This window comes from Aythya marila (assembly GCF_965140915.1).
Source record: "Aythya marila genome assembly, chromosome: 9".
Classification (NCBI taxonomy): Eukaryota; Metazoa; Chordata; class Aves; order Anseriformes; family Anatidae; genus Aythya; species Aythya marila.
The window spans coordinates 20,344,832-20,364,036 of NC_139050.1; the positions used below are offsets into that span (position 1 = coordinate 20,344,832).

The window sequence follows — 19,205 nt, forward strand, 5'->3', positions numbered from 1 at the left end:
TTATGCACTGTGGGCCAGAGTGGCTTTCCCATTTTCATTAAGCAGACAAAAGGCTTAAACACTATAAAAGGTGGTTGGTATTTAACTTTTCATAAAAATATATTTCAGGTATATCACTCTTTCTTTAGGCTGACCTGGTCTATGGTATATTATTTACATAACCACTGCAATATCTATTTTAAAACTGACAAGACAGCTCTCTCCAGAACTGTAGGCTGCCTTGCCTGTCACCGTGATGGGTAAACAGTGTCACCTTTTCAGGGCCCAATGAATTATAAAGAAGTAGTAAAGTGCACCATCCATCACAATGGCACTAAGTAGGTTTTTGAAGTAGATTTCAGATATCACAAATGCTGTTTAGACTGTTACCAGAAAGCACAAATTGGACGGCTCATATACAATGGCCATGTGATGAATGGACATGACAGGTCGTCAAAGAAAATGAGTCCCGCTATTCTACAAATAACCTTGTCAACATGAAAGTAGAGCTGTACCTCTGCTGGTAGACAGACTGCAATGAGCTAATGGTTTTACGTGCTTGAACTTCTTGCAAACCAAATATACAAATGAAATACAATGGAGCAGCGGCATTCAACCAATATTAGCAATTCAACCTGATTATGTGACACATAATAGAAATTTTCTACTAAGGATGTGTCACATTTGAAAGAAAATTATTCAGATTATGAGTAGCTGTTACAAGAGTACCTTTTTGCAGGAAAACCCTCGTGATTTTGCAATCACGACCAACTGCAACATATTCAAAATACACAATTTGTAGTTCCACTGCAAGCAATCAAGTAACCTTCTGATGGCTGAATCCAACAACAGACACCACCTGCTACACCTCATTCGAAGTTTTTCTACTTCCATTACTTTAAATAGTAAAGATTATTGTGTATGATAAAAAACAAACAAACAAACAAACAAACAAAAACAGAAAGGTTAGATTGCTACTAATTTCTCTGTAGACTAAATAAACAGGCAAATTTCCCTTTTAGACAAAATTTGATTTAAAGACATTTAGGGTAGACTTTTCAAAGAATAGAAGAAAACATCTCTGAGGGTGCTAGGTATCTCAAAAACTGACTGTAAAATTGTGCACAGGGAGCCATCCTTTGACTCAAATGCAAGCTCCCAAGGTTTTTGTCAAAGCCAAGGAACATCCCTGTTGATAGTATACAGGCAGTGTATGTGGTCATTTCTTCAGAATTCAATCACAGAGAAAAGTGTCTAGAAGTGGTACATGTGTTGCTGGTAATAACGTCAAAGATTCTCCCTAGTACATTCAATTTCCTTTAATCTGATGAATTTGCTAGCAACGCATTTATTTTCATGAAATAAATCTCAAAGGCCACAACTGTACTTTTATCTCATTACAGCTACTCTTATTAGGTTACTGTGAGAAAGTATATACTGAGTGATAAATGTGATAAGCTAAACCCATTCATTAGTACTTTTTACTTGCCCACAGAAAAGTTGAACTGTACACGATGCAAGTTAAGACTTACCATTGCTTACTTCATTTCACTTCTAAACATCAAGCCTCAATACGAAGTTATTATTTTATGGGTTTATTCATTGATAGAGCCCTAGTACAGAGGCTCTACGGTGATAATGAGCATGAAACTCAATCTGGAAAACAGTGCACAAAACCACAAGATGGAGAGAAGTCTTTCTCCCAGAGGAAAATGAGAACTCCAGTCCTCCTTGTCTCTGGACTAAATCCTTTGGACCAAAAGGCTTTGATACTTTCCAGAAGGACAAACTGAAGCAGGATGAGAAACTGGAGGATATGAATTTCTACCAGCCCTCAAATTTCTGAATGTCCAAATTTCAAAATGATGTCAGTAGTCCATAAAATGGGCTGGTTAACATGATGCAACTTTCACCATTTTTACTCATTCCAAGATTTTCACAATGCATTACATTTTATCAATAAACATTATGGGCAAACACTGTCACAAGCAAAAACAAAGTGAATAACAGTTGAATTTTACTGCTCGAAATTCAGTAACTGATATGCAATATAAAATATTCATAAAATATAAAGATATTTTGGAAGAGCTACCCTCCAAAATCAAGACCAACTTTTCCTACATAGTCTTTTAACTTTTTAAGTCATGAAAATGAACTAAAAAAGAAAACTAATAAAGAAAACTAAGACATAGTCACCACTCACACCCCCCTGCATCACTGAAGGTAATATATAGTATTTTAAAAAGGAGAAATACAACAGTACATTTACATTGAAATTCTTATATTTCAGAAATATACATTGAGGTTTATGCTCAGACAGAAAATGTAGATCATGACAGCTTTCATATTTTCACACCCAAACAACAAGTACCAATTCATCAACTGAGATACTTATTAAAAACAAAACAAACAAAAAACATAAACCTAACACCAACACAAGAAACCTTCAGGTTTGATTATTTTTTAAGTTTGACTTGAGATTTTACTGGTATTTATCACAGTTAACTTAAGGCTGGTCAATTGTCACGTTTACTTTGCCAGCCAAGTTCAATGGAAGCTGACTATTTCAACACAAATGACAAACAGTTGCGTTACCTCAAGTGTTCCTTTGGCAGAGTAAGCTGCATATGAGTACAGAAGGTCTTGGCTATGAAGAGTTTTGGTCCCTCTGTTGCACTGCTGTCCATCAGGATAAAAGCATTCGCCGCTGTTTTTCAGAGTTATTGTGTTTGAAGTAGAGCCCGGTAGGTCAAGCAAAACAGAATAATTTACCAGCTGGACATCTTCAAGGCCATAAGAAGTCCATTGAACCAGAATTTTCATTGCAGTGTCTACATCATCTTCTCTAGAGAACGGTAACAAATCTCTGGGGAACAAACAAGCAAACAGTTTTCATGTTACTTCCCACCAAGACACTTGCACCTTAACATGCAGCAGTCTACATTACTTGAATGAAACATGGGATTCATGATGGATCATCAAACGTGCATAAAAAATGAATCACCTTTCCTTTTCTTTGCAAATAATTTCTTACCATTTAAAAGGCAAACACAACCACTTTGGGGGAAATCAAAGTATGGAAAAAATGTTTATAGGAAACACACCCAATTGAAATGTAAAGAATCAATGGAAATTATCATAACAATTGTTTCAAAATTCATCTCCATGGATCTGCTTAAATTTCTGACACCATCAATTTAATCAACCATTTAGTAGAAAAGAATGCAGTCTGAAGTAATATTTCAGTGACTTCAGGGAGCGAGTGGTGTGGAAAATTAGTTATGTTTGGCTTAAAATCATCAAGTAACGCGAATTTGCTAAGCAGAATGAAACTGTTTCCCCAAATATTGTGTTAGTTGTGCAAAGGCGTTCCTCAGACTTCCCACCTGAGCCAACAGCTTGGCATGCACACAACATGAGCCTAAAAATTAATTTGGCAGTATTGACCAGATGGGCCAACAGGGCCTTGAGGTAGGTTGGTTTGGGTTTATATCACTACCGGGCTTGTATCACTGTACAACACCTGCTACCAGACAGATCATACATGTAGGACAAAAATGGTGACAGCATGGAAGGGCCACCCTCCTGCTAGCAAGTGCTAGAAAGTCCCAGATGTAGAAAGTATTTTATGGATAATTTTAGATGACTTACTTACGTAAGCAAAGTAGGACACAAATAAAAAGCAGAATTATTCAAAAAAAATGTGCTATCTAAATGCAGTACAAAAACTTAAGGAATATTTGTTGAGTTTCTTGAACATGTTCTATTTTTTTGTTGATATTGTTAGATTGGAAGCTCTCAGGATTGAGGGACAAAATTAAAGGTAATGGTTTTCAAGCACAAATACAGTGATACTGCCAGGAAGTCCTGTTCACAAACTTTGCTTCACAGAAAGATGATTTTCAAAATGATATTTAGATGCTTTACCGTCCTCAAAAAACCCTTAGAACTTTAAAAAGTACCCCAGCCATCCTGCACACACTAAAACCAATATTTGATAATGTATATTCATTTTAAAACCATTACTGCAGGTGATAGATATTTGAGAATCCCACCAAGTGCATGCTTGCATTTATAGACACCCTGTGACACTGAGCCATGAGCTGCAGAAACTGCAGGCAGGGCAGAGCAGGCTGACCATGCCAGGGTCTGCAACAGCACCAAGGAATACACCACCAAGGAACAATTATGATGGAAAGAAAGCACAAAGAATCCTCATCTACCCCAACACAACAAAGCCTTAAAAAAAAAAAAAAAAAAAAAAGAGTGAAGTTGTAGAATCTGTTATAACCTTCAAAACACTCAAAAAACACCAGTGTGATCGGTGTGCATAATCTGGATTAAATAAAGATTCCAATATACAATGGATTTACAAAACAAATTTAAAAAATAAATTTCAATTCTTTAAGTTTAAAGAATTGTGTTGTATCACTGCCTGCATCACAGTAACCAGGTTATCAATGTACGAAGTTCACAGCCTTTACAAAAACCCTGGACTTATGTTAAAGACTTCAGAGATCATGTCAGGAGGAGTAATTGGCAAAGGTTATTCTTGCAGAGATTATATTTTTAAATTATGTAAAATAAGTCTTCAAAAAATCTACAGAAAATGAACAAGTTAAACCAATCAGTAGTATATTACAAGTTTCCAATTTCATCTGCTCCCACTAATGCAATGACATAAACTTGGGCACTGCAGAAACACAGAAAGTTGTTTGATTAACAATCATTAACAGAACATTCACATATCCCACTGGTGATGGAACCATTAATAGGATAAATAACTTACAACTTCAAGAATCTTATCCCAGGACAAAAAGGTTATAACACATTGCAACAAGAAGGAACCAGTTTCAATAAAAGGAACTAAGCATTGAAAGAAGACAGGGATACAATAACGAAGCTACTCCCTCAGTAATACAAGCAAAGTTACTTTCTACTTTGTAATTAAGTAAGTGTGTCTTTGAAACTTTTGCGACAACAGAACTGATTAAGTTAAAGAAATGAGCACATTAACTGTTCACTCCATAATTTCTTTATAGGATGTTAAAATCAAATTGCAAATCACAAGCAAACCTTATATTAAAATAAATCAGCACATATAAGACTATTTTGATAGCTCTTACAAGCAACACAGTACCGAGGGTTGTTGTTTTACAGATTTCCTACAATGACTGTCCTGCACTTACCCTTGATATAATTCTGCTGACTTCATGGACTTAAAACCCAAAGCAAATTTAACCCATTATTCTTATTACATACCATCTCAACAACAAATGCAATGTAAAAACAGTATTTCCTAAGACAGACCAAATTTAGAAGAGCATCAAGTTTGTCTGCCAGTCCATCTTGGCTGCTAAAAAACAAAAAAACACAACACTTCCACACACTTCATAGTCAGTCTCTACATCATGTCCCATAACTTACATCTAAAACTGCCAGAGCATTAAGATTCATAGCAGTAAGACTTAAGCAGTCAAAACAGGCCCTGAAGACAATTATGCCTCTCACTTCTGCAAGCATACTCAGTAGGAATCAATAGCAACGCGATTGCCAATTTCCATTTACAGTATGACCTTTAATAACTTCAGCCAAATTTTTGTATTCCCGCACATTAAAACAGCCCTTTATTCAGCTATGTGTCTAGCTTCAGTCAATGGGAATAACCGCAAAGTTAATAGTCAGATCTCAGTTACTGTAAATCTGCATAATTTATTGAAGTGGAGCCACCAAGGGTGTAAGAATTGGTCTCAAGTTAGAATCAATGTTAATAACAATAACCATCAGAATAATACTGTGTATTTATCTGATGCTCTCCAAGGGATTTCTACAAGTTATTTTCTTTTACTTTCTAGTACAAATCAGATTTGGATAAGATATTGAACTAACAGATCAAAACGGACCATAAACTTGTTTTCATGCATGTATTGCTCCATCTCAAGTATGCTTGGTTTCTGAATTGAAAAAAAAAAGAAAAAAAAAAAAAAAAGAATATAATTGCACTTAACTCTGAAAGCATACACTATTTTACTTCCGATACAGTTTTCCACTTTGATATGATGAAAAGATGAAGAAAACGTTTCTGAAGACACAATCTTTGACTTCCAATATAAACAAGATTATTTTACTGCCTGATCAGTTGAATGTCCTGGTGAGTTAAGACAAACACACCAGTATTGCTGAAGGTTCAAAGCTCTGTAACTACAGGAATAATTTGAAATAAGCTGAAGATACATCTGTAATGAATCCATTCTTTCTGCAGCCTCTGCAGTTTCAAAAGACCAATATTTAACAGATGATTATAAAAGATAAATGAGGACAGGCACATGCAGGCACAAAATACAAAAATTTCATTTTAAAATTGGTAACCATGGGAAACATGGAGCTGAAGCAGCTTAATGGAGAACCATTTGTTGTTAGAGCATTTTGTACAAGAATTTCCTAAAGAAGAGAACAATATACTGCAAACAAACCAGCTGCTTGCTGCTGGTGATATACTGGGACACTGCAGAACACCATTCAAAAAGGTACTGACAAATTGCAACAGGTCACTGCAAGAATCAAAAGATGGATCTATTTAATAGTACAACCACTCCTTATCAATCGTATTAACCCAATGCAATCAATCAATCCATAAATAAAAACAAGTCTAAGCCTGCAGCAGAATTCTACAAATTTAATTTTAAAAATCTCCAGGGAGAAAAATTTCCCTCATATATGAAAAACTCCTCTATGAAAAAGTTGCTTTTTTTCTTTAACGATTTAATGTCTAGACTAATATCTGCCTACGTTTCCTGGCCTATTAACGGACAACTTTGAGTTCCACTTTTCCAGTTAGAAGTGTATCCAATTTTTATTTTCACGATTTTTAAATGTTACTTTTTTTTTTTTTCCTTCCAGTTTGCTGAAATTGGGGTTTAAGAAGGAGAACAAATATAATTTTGGAGTTTTTATGTGCCAGTTTTTTGTCTGGGTAGCTGTTTTCAAAGTTTGGGGGTCACAACGAATTCACTATACAAGATTTTTTGCAACCGATGTCAGATCAAAGTGGTATCTCAGCTAATATGTTGTTTACAACAGTAACTGGTAGCAGATGATCAAAAAGAATGCAAGAAACACATCATATGGAGTTATTATATTTATAGGTTTCCATGCATATGTCTTTTTTGCCTACCTGCAAATGTGTCCAGGCCGAGTTTTAAAAATGTGTACATATGCTGAGTACATATTTTCATATTTTCTTGTGGTTTCATCCCACTACAAGCAGAGATGTTGCTGCTTCAAAAGTGCTGGACGTGTGCACAGCACTCGCGTGGACCAACTGTTCAGCATATGCACAAGCATTTTTCCCAGTTGCTGATACAGTATGTGTTTGCATCCATCACGTTTACTGTGTGTAGACACAGCGACCCAAATGTTTCCAGGAAATACCACCTGCCCAAGCCACATCTGCCTGCATTTTAATTACACGTTCTTGTTAATTAGGGGGCTCCACTGGCCGGTCTCCAGCCCGCCCAATCGCATTTCTCGTGGTCCAGACTGACTGCCACAAATTTGCTGATTCCAAAAGAAAACTTCCAAGTACAAGAGAGGAAAAATATTTATCAGCATGTTAAATTATTTAAGAGAAACATTCTCGTGGTGTAAGCAGCTGACTGCAGGCAGCTTGGTGCAGAGGGGATGCAGTTGTCTGAAGGTACCAAGAACCATGTCAGGTTCTTTAGGGGACCTTGCAAGGCCTCCAGCAGCTGCTGAAGCAGTCCCATGACACGTTCTCTTCACATCTGCCATCACTCTACATTCTGCATGCTCTGGGCATATATTTCACAGTGATATTGACATTATTTTTGTGGTAGCCATGGGTCACAAGAAATGCAGTGCTGTGTTCTTTCATGTCACACGATGGGGACTGCAGTGACCATGGGGACACCACTTCCTAAATCACACACAGACAAGGTGATGCAGGCCGAGAGCATGAGCACAATGCAAAGGTATGGCTAAACATAACAGCTGGACACTAGATACAGCCGCTACATGACAAGATGCTCCTTCTTATGTACGCCTGTTTTTTGGCCGGGTGGATGAGCCACTGCAGCAGCCTCTGCAGGCAGGATCTACCACCTCTAAGTCCCTCCCTGTAACCCGTTCTGCCTGATGGACCTACACACAGCTCATCTCGATACAGTGACAAATGCTTGGACTGTCCTACTAACAGGACAGCCAAAAGCATGTTCAAGTCTTGGGTAGCCATCTATCACTTCTGCCATCAAAGCACTTCTTGATCTGCACCAGCGTGTCTATGGACACTACACAGTAGTAGTAATCTGCACCACAGAGGTGCTACATGCTATTGGCATGAAGCAGTATTTTAATGACAGTTCATTCTCCACAGAATAAAAGTAATTCATAAACCCATTAAAATACATAACATGTGACAATAGAATACCAGCTCTAGATGTGGCCATAGAATTCTATAGCAAAAAGAAGTGTTTATTTCTCCATTTACTTTAACATCATGTGCACTATGGCTTTTGCATATTTACACAAAAAAAAAAAGGGGGGATTTGCATCATCTCTTTAGAATATGATACCATGAGTAAGCACAAAAGTACTTTTCAACAAAACTTCACAGCTTTTTTGTCCTATGTCTAGGTCCACCTCGCTATTAAACTTTTGCAGGGGTACCCAAGCATACATCTCCTATCATGGTATAATTACATGCACAACAGTTGCAGGTCAAACCTCTCATTTTTCTGCCGAATTTTTTGTCATGGGATTGGAGACACTCAAATCTCAGCCCCTGCTGGCTTCCAAACGTGGCTATTTTGTACATTGTTTTGTTCACTGCAGGACTACTAAGCATATTGCTACTCCCTGCTGCAACAGACAGTCAAATCCCTTTTATATGTTTTAAATAAAAGTAACGGAGATAGTTCAAACCTCACTTGCCAACATCAGGATGCAAGCCAAACTTGCATTCAAGGCAGATGGTGAAAGGCATTGAAAAATGACCAATTCTTTCATTCCGTGTTTCTACATTTTATTGCAAAACAAGCAATTCATTGTTCCTGTACACTAAACATTGCAAAGTCATAAATTGACCGTAGGTGAGCTTTCCAAAGTTTTCTAAGAGATTTGGCTGTCATTTATATGAAATCTAGCCAGCATCCAAATCTTCAAAATGCTTCAGAAGATAAGAATGCCAATACTACTTCCAGTAAATGCCCATCAAATGATTGCTCAGAAAAAAAGTAAAAACATGGCAAGCACATACAAAATCTCCCTACTGCTATTCTAGTCTATTTTAAGCTTAGAAGACTTTTGAGTAATCTATAGCTCTGAATACCTGTGACTTCTTTGAGAGCATTCACCTTAATTTTCAGCAATAATATGCCATTTTAAGCTAAACATGTTCTTCTTAGACCTATTTGTTTAACAAACAGCAATTATTTTATTGTGGAATCTTTCACTGTGGAAATAAACACCAGTGGCAATACCTAATGCCTCACTGATTCCAACATCAGACAAACAGAGTAACAGTACTTTAAAATATTTTTAATGCACAAAATCATATTTTAATGGTCTATTAATGGAAAACTATCAATTGCATCTTTTTATTGATGGAGAAAGAAAATTGGTGAGAGCAGTTATTGAACAGTACACAAGCTAAAGTCATCATATGACTTATGAGTTTATTTCATGAGTTAAATTGCCACAGAGTATGTGGCCAGATCCACCAACAAATCATCAGCTGACATTTGTGGAAATCACCCCCACTGGCTTCCAAACTTTGAAAACTAAGTATCTGCCAAGTACTCCATTTGCAAATATATTACATTACATGGTGAGAATGCACTTTTTGTTTTTTTGTTTTTGGTGTTTTAAACCATACGAGTTTATATCTACTTGGAACTAGAGTCATTTTACTCTTACTTTTAGTAATTCTTCACAGTCATAATTTCAGAGGAAACTGTAGGAATAAATTGCATCCCAGCGCAAGAATGGCTTTTGTTCTATTCTCCTAAATATAGTCTTTTACAGCAATGGAGCTAATATTCCCAGTATTTCATGAATCATCAGTATCAGCAAATACCAATTATAAACATCTCTTATTTAGAGTTTAAAACATACTGCATGTGTACACTAGTGTTTGAGTGCAGAAATTGCTGGGCAAAGAACTGAAGAGTTTACTTGATTCACATTCTTTACAAGTCAGCCAAAAAGATCTGAATATATGTAAAATGTGTTATCTGGGTTATAAATCTGGTAGAATCTGTTCTGAATACATTAAAAAAAAAAAAAAAAAAAGACTACCTTCATACTAGCTTTACTTGCAGTACAGAAAATGGATAGCAAATGATCAATGTCACTGCATTACTTTACAAATGAGTTGGTTTATCAACAGAGCTCATCAAAATACAGTGAAGTGCATTGGCCAGAGTGAAGGTTGTTTAATTGAGCTCATTTTACTATAGTAGCAATGGACTACAGTCACAAGTAATCAGCTAAAGTTCTGCTGCCATGCAATAACATAAGAAATTATCAGTTTTTGATCACTTGTAATGATGTCTGCAAAATCTGAAAGGCAGCTGACTTTGATTTTAAGCCAGATGCTTAAGAACTGAAAAACACAAATCTGTTAAAGTTTTTGAAAATGCTTAGCATAAGCAAATCACTCAAGGACAAACAGGTAGGCAATTACAGAAGTAGACCTACCAACCAAGTTGCCTGATTCACACTTGAGGGTTTCAGTTATAGAAGTATCTTAAACTTTATTTAAAATCCTCCTTAATTTTTTTTTTTTTTTAAATCACTCAGTTTTATATGACACACCTTGCTTAATTAACTAGCATAGAGGCAGATGTGAATGTCATTTAGCATTTCTCCCCCATCATTCTGGAGACACACTAAAAAAAGGATGGTGATCATTATCCATTTTCAGAATAGTTAATGAACCACAGAAACCTTAATCTGGAGAGTGACAGATCCAGACCCTCGAAATAGGCCATTATTCAAAATCCCGAAGACCGTTAATGCCAGATGCCAATGGAGTGGGAAGTTACCTTTTAAATCGCATACTTCAGCATAAAAGAATTCATTGCCATGATTCACTGTTCCTCTTGTTTACAGAAAGGTTTAGGTGAAAGGAAGTAAATGAATCTTCTGTCTTCAAATGCTTACCACAAAGAGAACTGATCCACTCCTTCATGTATTTATTGTTTTTAATATAGCAAATTATTTTCTACAAATGAAATGACAATATTTTTAAGTGTATGTAGAATAGACAAGAAACCTCTTTTTTTCATTAAACAATCCTGTTTACAAGATCTCTCAAAATAATGCCATTTTATTTCAAAATCAGTAAAATCAGCAGCATTGTCTTTTTCCTATTAACTTCCATAATTGTTAGTTTCCAGGCACAAAAGACAGGTTTTCCTCTATAATATATGGAGTGAGAGGAAACATCACAATCTATATCTTCATCCAATTTTATCTGAAGTATTTTAAATAAATTTACACTATGTCGTAAAATACAACAGTATTCTGTATGCCTTAACCTAAACCTTCATGTTAGACATACAAGGATATCTTAGTTTTCCTTTTAAAGATAGCAAAGGGAATATCATTTTATTTGAAATTTATAGGTCTAGTTTTTTTTACAGAGGGATTTAGTACTCTTCTCCCAATGCAACAGGAAATCCAGGCCTGAAGCTCCAAACATTAGTGCCCTGCATCTTCTAACAGGTCACGATGTGGAGCACAAGGCATACTGCAGCTGAAGGACACCAAAAAATTAAGTCTCCCACCTTGAAAGTGCTGCGTATAACCATGTTTTCACAGGTTGAGTATTGACCCAGCAAAACTTCACTATGATATAATCTCCTTTTCTTCACAGACCACAGGAAATATGCCAATATCTCGATAAAATGGGGCCAGCTGCATAATCAAGCCCCAGTGATATATTTTACTGTCTGAGACAATCATGTTTACTCATGGCAAAAGACAAATTCTATATGGATGTGAATAGCAATGGATGTTTCACTAATGCTTTTTTATAAGGAAAACCTATTGATCAAAAAACTTGAAACCTTGCTTTTTATATAATCTGCTGATCAAAAAAAAAAATCTCAATACTACCCAACTGGCAGTATTTTATTCCTTTCATTTCCCAATCATTGTGTTATACCACAAACTGAAAAGCAATTAGATTGAACACTAAGTGTTATTCTGACAGCACTGGATATCTTTATTTAAACCATATGATTCAATTTTTAAATAAAATCCCATTTCCCAAAGGATACTAAGGAATTAAGAGAGCATCCTAACCTGAAATCCTAGAAAAACTTGTCAGTGTTTAGAAAAGCTATCCATTATTTGAAGATTAAGAATGATACGGAATTAGATAAATCCCCAAATAAATGTTTAATTTTTAAAACTAAAAAGAAGATTAAAGCTTCATTTTACCTGATGGATCTCAATAAGTTAACCCTACATACAGGAGAACCTCAGCCAACCAGAAGACAGTGCCATGTAACCTTTCTGTTACCAGCTTCACTTTCTTATCTCTGTATGTTAATTTACCAGTGCAATTCTATTAGAAGTGAAGAAATTTCTAGCTGAAATTTCTAGCTGTGTTAGCTTAGACATTTTATGGAAACATTTACAAGTCCAGTCAGGTGTATTAGTTAAAATGAAAACTGCAGATAAAAAAAATGGGAGAAAGGGCACAATACCAGTTTTACATATTTATGCAAGAAAAATGTTATCATGAGCATCATATCACATGGCTTAGTTCAGATAATCACCATCTCACCAGCCAAACTCTGTTTCAGCTGAATTTGTTTTATCTTAAAATACTTACATCTCTGAACTCACCCTTCAGTTCCAATATACAACTGAGGAAATCACCACTGATAACCAAAACATTGTTCTGAAGTTATTTATGCTATACCACAGATCAAATTGCTTGTGGATATACAAAATGCTCTCTACAAAGGAACAAGCATAAAATCTTAAAAAAAGAGAGGCTTGGACGAGACCACAGGAGATCATTTGGGTCAAGGCAGACTCAGCTCACCCTGCTGTCCCTGCAGGCAGATGCTTTCCTGCCCTGTTCCAAGTATAGTCCCTGTCCATCCTAAATAATCCCACTGTATCTTGATATCCTGCTACATTTAAGCACACTGTATGTCCTCCCTTCTACCACTGATGTTGAGAATAGACTAATCTCTTATTTTTTTGCATTTTTTTTTTAATCTCCTCCCAGACCTGAAGATTGCCCCTATCACCTTCCCTCATCTCACTTTAAGCCAAACATTCTTTCATCCATTTCTCAGAGTCCCCACCCCTGAAATCTGATGGCTTTCCCTGATCTCCTGGTCTGCTTCAATCCTCCTGAAATTCAGTTCCACAAAATGGACTCTGCAAATATGTCACATGCATTTAAAATGAATAATTAGCATCTAATTACTGTTTGCTTTCATGAAGTCAATTATTATTCCTCAACTGTCCTTATTCTGATTTCACCCATATAGCTTTCCAGTGAGTTCACAAAGTCCTTCAGCTTTGTTGACCTCAAATTTCAAAAAGGCCTTCCTCTTTCATTACTCATTTACTTTAAGAAAGAATGGTCCTGAGCACATCATTATATACTGTAGAAAATAGGTCAGATTTTCAAAGTGCAGAAAACCTACTGTTAGGACTGGGTATCTTTTTTCACCTAAAAAATCAGTTCCCATATAAATAAGTAAGCTTAATTGCAAGAGATACAAAGTTGTTGAAGCCTGCCTCACACCATATTTATCATACGTCAGTATGTGCAGACAGCAACCTGGCCAGAACTCTGAGGAAGCTCTGCCTGTGTACTTTCACTGAAGTGAGTCCTCCCAGAGCATCAAATATACTCACAAAAGCACATTGCCTCAGAATGCCTATGTGTATATGGCAAAACATTGGCGCAACCATGTAGAGTCTTCCAAAACAAGTCACAAGGAACCTTCTCCTCCCCTCCACCATTTTCTGTTTCTAGACTTTCAGCATGCAACATCCCTTTTTTTCCCTTTGCAATCCCCAGAGAGTAACTCATTCCCCAAAAGCAACCTATTCACCAATATTTTCTTTCCTGCTCTAGATTTCTCTCAGAATCCTGGCCCTTCTTTAGCTGAAAATGAAATTAAAAAGTGCAGTATCTCATGGACAGTAGGTGGTGTTTTCATGGAGTAACACTTAGATGTTCTAATTCATTTTCAGCATCTCTTCTGTTCCAACTGAAATTTCAAAGCCAATTTTGAGTGAAAAAAAGCACAAATAAAAGACAAAAAGAACAGCAATATGCAGATGTTCAGGAATTAGAATCAAGGCTGAAAAATGCCCCCTAGTATTCCGTGCGCTTTAATGTGCAATCACCTGAATTGCTTACTGCCAGTACAAATGGGCTATTGTAGGATGGCAACGTTAAACCTGAAGGCCAGAGGGGGGTGGCTGTTGCTAGGCAGTAAAGAGAAAAGTGCTCCATTCCAAAGCTGCAGTATCAATTAAATCTTTGGGAAAAAAAAAAAAATAATACAAAGAAGAATCATTACACATCAATGGTAAATTTCAGTATATTTTCTTGTCTCTTTCCCCATAAAGATATTATGACTTTGAGTCTTAGCTTGCCCCTAACGTGGTGTTAAATAAGCTACGTACAGACATGAGGACACAAACAAGTGTTCAAAATTCGGCGTAAGTGCAGGTTTTCACTGGGTATGCATGTACTGAGCGTGGTCATGTAGACACACTGCAGAAAGTAAAAGTGTTGGCATGGTCATCTGGTATTACTTCTTATGTCTCCTATAAAGATCATCATCTGTCTCCTAGGTGGAGAAACTCTAGGAGCCAGAAGCTCAATTTGTTATTAACATGACTAACACAAATATTACCAGTAACAAACTACCTATATTGATTATGCAACCACAGCATTTCATCCCAAGTTTCTTAAGTATTTGTGACATTAACATATAAATTGCATACTCAACTCTTTTCACTGCTCTTTGTTAGATTTTTTCAAGGGTCTCTCCCCCACATCTTCCTCTTCCTACTACAAACCATACTTTGGCAACCTAAGCCTTGGGTGGCTCCACCTCTACCACGTTTCACCCCTGCAGTGTCCCCTGCTAACTCCAACCCACTGCTCCCAACATAATGTGTTACTTTTCGTACCAAGCAGACAGAATTAGCAAATAATTAGATGTCTTTGAGCCTTGGGATGGAAGAAACACCCGGTGTAACAATCAGATCTTGAGTGAAGACAGAAAGGACAAATTTGATCTGATAAGGAAACTGACCCCACATCTCCCCCAGCCCTTGTCCTGCATATCACAAGAGAAAACACTTAGAGGAAATACCCCAGAAACATGGGCTTATGACAATAATTTAGTCACGATATTCAGCTGGGGAGTCAGGAGAGGAATAACCTAGGAAAGTGTTTTGTCACCTTGTACACAGGTTTTAAAATTTTAGAGAAGCGTTATCACCTGAGATGATTTGGCATTCTGTGTCTACAAGTTTGCTCTCTGAGCTAACAAATGCACAAATGCTTATAGAAATGGATGAAATCTTTTACCACCATGATAATTAGTTTCTAAATTTTATTTTAAAATATTACTCATATGCTTCATGACTAATATGCCACTGCTCGTTTGAAGGGGCAAAAGAGCAGGTGGTTTCGGAAAAAAAAAAATCATTATGAGATGATTTTGTTTAAGTCTTTTATCTAGAGTAAGATTTTAACATTTCCAGAGTTAAGAAATAGGAAGTGAGAATAATCTTGCTCTGCTTTATCTCATCTTCTGTTCACCTTGGCCACTATATTAGGATATGCAGCTTAATGACACATTTATATGAAGACAATAATAGCTTTATAGCTTACTATGCTATGTTGCTAGGATGCACTTCTTAAATCATCAACAAAATTACTCTCTCCAGCTATATATTTAGTGTACCTATCAGCACCTGGGAAAACTGAATTAATCAAATTATCCACAGCCAAGATTTTTTTTTTTAAACGGATGGTTAACATTAGAATCCCATATCCACATTTAGACATATAAACAAATAAAATCTGGAATATAAAATGATGAGCACTGAAAATTAGTTTACATACGTAGGAGCTTTGTTAAAGAGTTAAGAATCTGGTTCAGAAGCCTATTTCCTCCTCGGTTATAAAACCTTCTCGTGTAAGACTGACAAGTCAGCAGCATTGTGTGCTTCTGAGGACAAGACATTTCACAGAGAATGGCACCTGAATGTTTTTTTTCCTCTTCCACCTACTCAGGCCTGAGCCCTAGTCTCAAGAGACTACCAAATATTCTGCCTTCAAATATGCCACTTTATCAGTAATCTCAATTCACCCCGTAAATTCATGTGGCTCTCCAGCTGCAGCTGTTTCAGCTAAAGGGATTATCATCAGTGTCTCAAGCCCTCCCTGACTCCTTTGCCCTCCATCTAAAAATTACTGTTTATTCAGCTCTGCTGATGGAATGAACAAACTGACCTCAATCAAAGTGAGCTTGGTTTATTTACACATTTTCAATATTACATATTTGTTAGTCCAAGCTCATCAACCAGCTACCAAAATATTTTTTCTGTAGGAAGCCCTATCCCTAAGAGTAATGATAATCTCTTGGCAAGCCACCATCCAACACAAGTCTGCTTCCATCATTTCTCTTGTACCCATAGTAAGCACTGGCTGTTCTGTTTCCTGAAATGAGGTCACCACATCTACATTTTTTAGCCAAATGGGCCATACCTCCTTAAAGGTTTGCTATTTTAAAGGTAAAATAAACTGCACTACTCCAGCAACCAGGTTAAAGGCTCCCTAAGTAGCCAAAAGATAACATGAGACAAGATGTGACTTAATGACGTACACCATTTCCTGCAACTAAAGCAGCTTTCAAGAACCCATGCGTGCTTTCACAATAAAGATACAACTGCATTGCTGAATGAAGAGAAGAAAACAGTTAAAGAAATTCAAAGGCGCATTGTTTCTATTAGTTCATATTTGAAGTACAATGATGCATGAAATAATGCTTGTTAATATCCACACTTCCACATGCTGCCGAATTAAGGATAAAGCCCCAAACTGTTAAACTGCAAGCAAAAAATAACTACCTTTGTTCCTGTAAACTAGCAAGTCTCTTACATAGATCATAAACATGCAATTTTGAACCCAATTTTAAAAATCATGTTTTCTTTGTCAGAGAGGAGTATACAAATACATAAGCATGTATGTGAGCGCGTGTACACGCAGTGCAAGCTGTACTGGAAGAACCCTGACAACTGCTTAATCTGCATCTGTTATTTTCCAATTCAGAGCTGACTGCAGGAACACCACCAGAGTTCACTGCAACTCCTAATGACAGTGAACAAACAAGATGTTTGGAACACAACCTGCTTTCTCTACCCCTGGACGCGTCTAACTACAGTTGAACTTGTCTCCGGCTAGATGAAGCATGAAACCCAGGAGACACAGCTACAACGGGCTGCTCCTTCCATTGGGCAGCTGTCTGCACTCAGTGTCATTCACCTGGGAGAAAGCCTGGGAGAAAGCCTCGCAACAGCTTCCAGCTGCTGTTAGCTCCCATATTACAGAGGGAAAAACACACATTAGGCTGGCCTGCTGGGTAAACATACTCACCTGTTTCTCCAGGCTTCTTTGTGAAATGCCACTTTAAGTCTGCAGGGTCACAGCTGTCAGAGATGTATGCAGATCGGAATAGACGTTTTGTTATTAACTAAAAAGTTTAAGTAAACAAAAGCATCACCTGTTTCTCTCATTTGCAAAGATTCTTCTTCCTTGAATATTTATATTTTAACACACTGAAGACCTGTATTATCCAAGACCCTGGGAAACTGCTGAGTCTAGTGATGGTATTTAAGTTATGGCTTTTTCATATCTTCTGGAGCTAAGACAATTACACAGACATTTTTAGAGCCACTAAAAATCTACTATCCAGCAGGGTGAAAAGTTAAATGCAAGTGAAAAAAAAAATAATACAAACTTCATATTTGTTGGTTCCACAACCTGACAAAGACGCCTCTGTTACAAAATTCTATCAAATGTCAACACTTACGGACAGCATTATTTGCAGTATGCTTCAAAAATCCTCTAATGCTGAAAACAACTGTAATTTGCTCTGGCACTACTCCTATGAAGTGCTCAATTCAGAGACCTGTTTCTGTCGGTAAATACATGTGTGAACCTTTATTGTACAAAGCTCCTTTGAGCAACCAAACCAGTATTTTCCCCACTCTCCAAAAACACTTGGACCAATAACATACAAAATCTTTTCTTACATTAGTCCCCTTCAGTAGGCTACTCCATAAGCTGTTATGCATCTTCCCTATATAATTGAGAACACAGAAATGATACACCTGAAATCATAGAAGTCACTTATATAAAGAGCTTAAAAAAAAAAATCTGAAACAGACGGTTAGATGAACATAATCTGTTTACCCACCTCCAGGAAAGTATTTCCAATTATTATAGCTTGGATTATCAAATAATTCCTGCTAAGCATAGCATTAGAAACATTATTAAAATTAATGGCTGCAGTTTTCAGCTGATGAATGCATAATAAACATGACATCATACAAACGATCATAACGAAGCAATATGTAATTAGTTATTTTTGAGGGCAGGAGACTATCAATGAAACATGAATTTTAATGTTGCAATTTTTTTTCTGTCTCCTAACCCAGGCACTCACAGGAAGAAATGAAAACTGAAAAATTTAGAGGGTTTGGGGACCCTTCCTGACTGTAGCAAACAAACATGCTAGAATACATCCTGCACCTACCCTCAAAAGTTCTATTCAGCAATAAACTATCAGCAGGAATTTTACAGAATACATTTACTATTTAATGAACAAAGCAAGGACTACCTGAAATTATATACACGGTTCACAACAAATCATTCCCCCCAGCTTTATTCTTTAATACCTATAGAAAAACCTACAGCAACAGATAAAAGATTTCTGGCCATGCAAATATAATTCACGTTTATCTCAAACCTTAGCTTCTGGAGTACTGTGATGATATCAGATTTTCAGCTTTTATTAAAAAATATTTTACCTTTTCGTTTTATGAAGGAGAACATGACAGATTGACCCAAGAACACTCGGCAGTCAGCTAATAAATTAAAAATGCACTCCTATTTTAATATAATTACTTTTATTGCTTAAGTA

The 19,205-nt window shown here is 36.6% G+C and overlaps 1 protein-coding gene across 10 annotated transcripts in view; it reads right to left on the reverse strand.

The window, feature by feature from the left end:
* NAALADL2 (N-acetylated alpha-linked acidic dipeptidase like 2) overlaps positions 1 to 19,205 on the reverse strand; it is a 419,953-nt gene that overhangs the window by 187,212 nt on the left and 213,536 nt on the right. For all 10 annotated transcript variants that reach the window (XR_014318086.1, XM_082766747.1, XM_082766748.1 and 7 more), the window contains one exon: positions 2,575 to 2,845. Coding sequence is in view for 9 of the 10 variants with exons in the window: in XM_082766747.1 (XP_082622873.1) it covers positions 2,575 to 2,845 (271 nt within the window). In the remaining variant the exon portion in view is untranslated. The remainder of the gene's footprint in view (positions 1 to 2,574; positions 2,846 to 19,205) is intronic.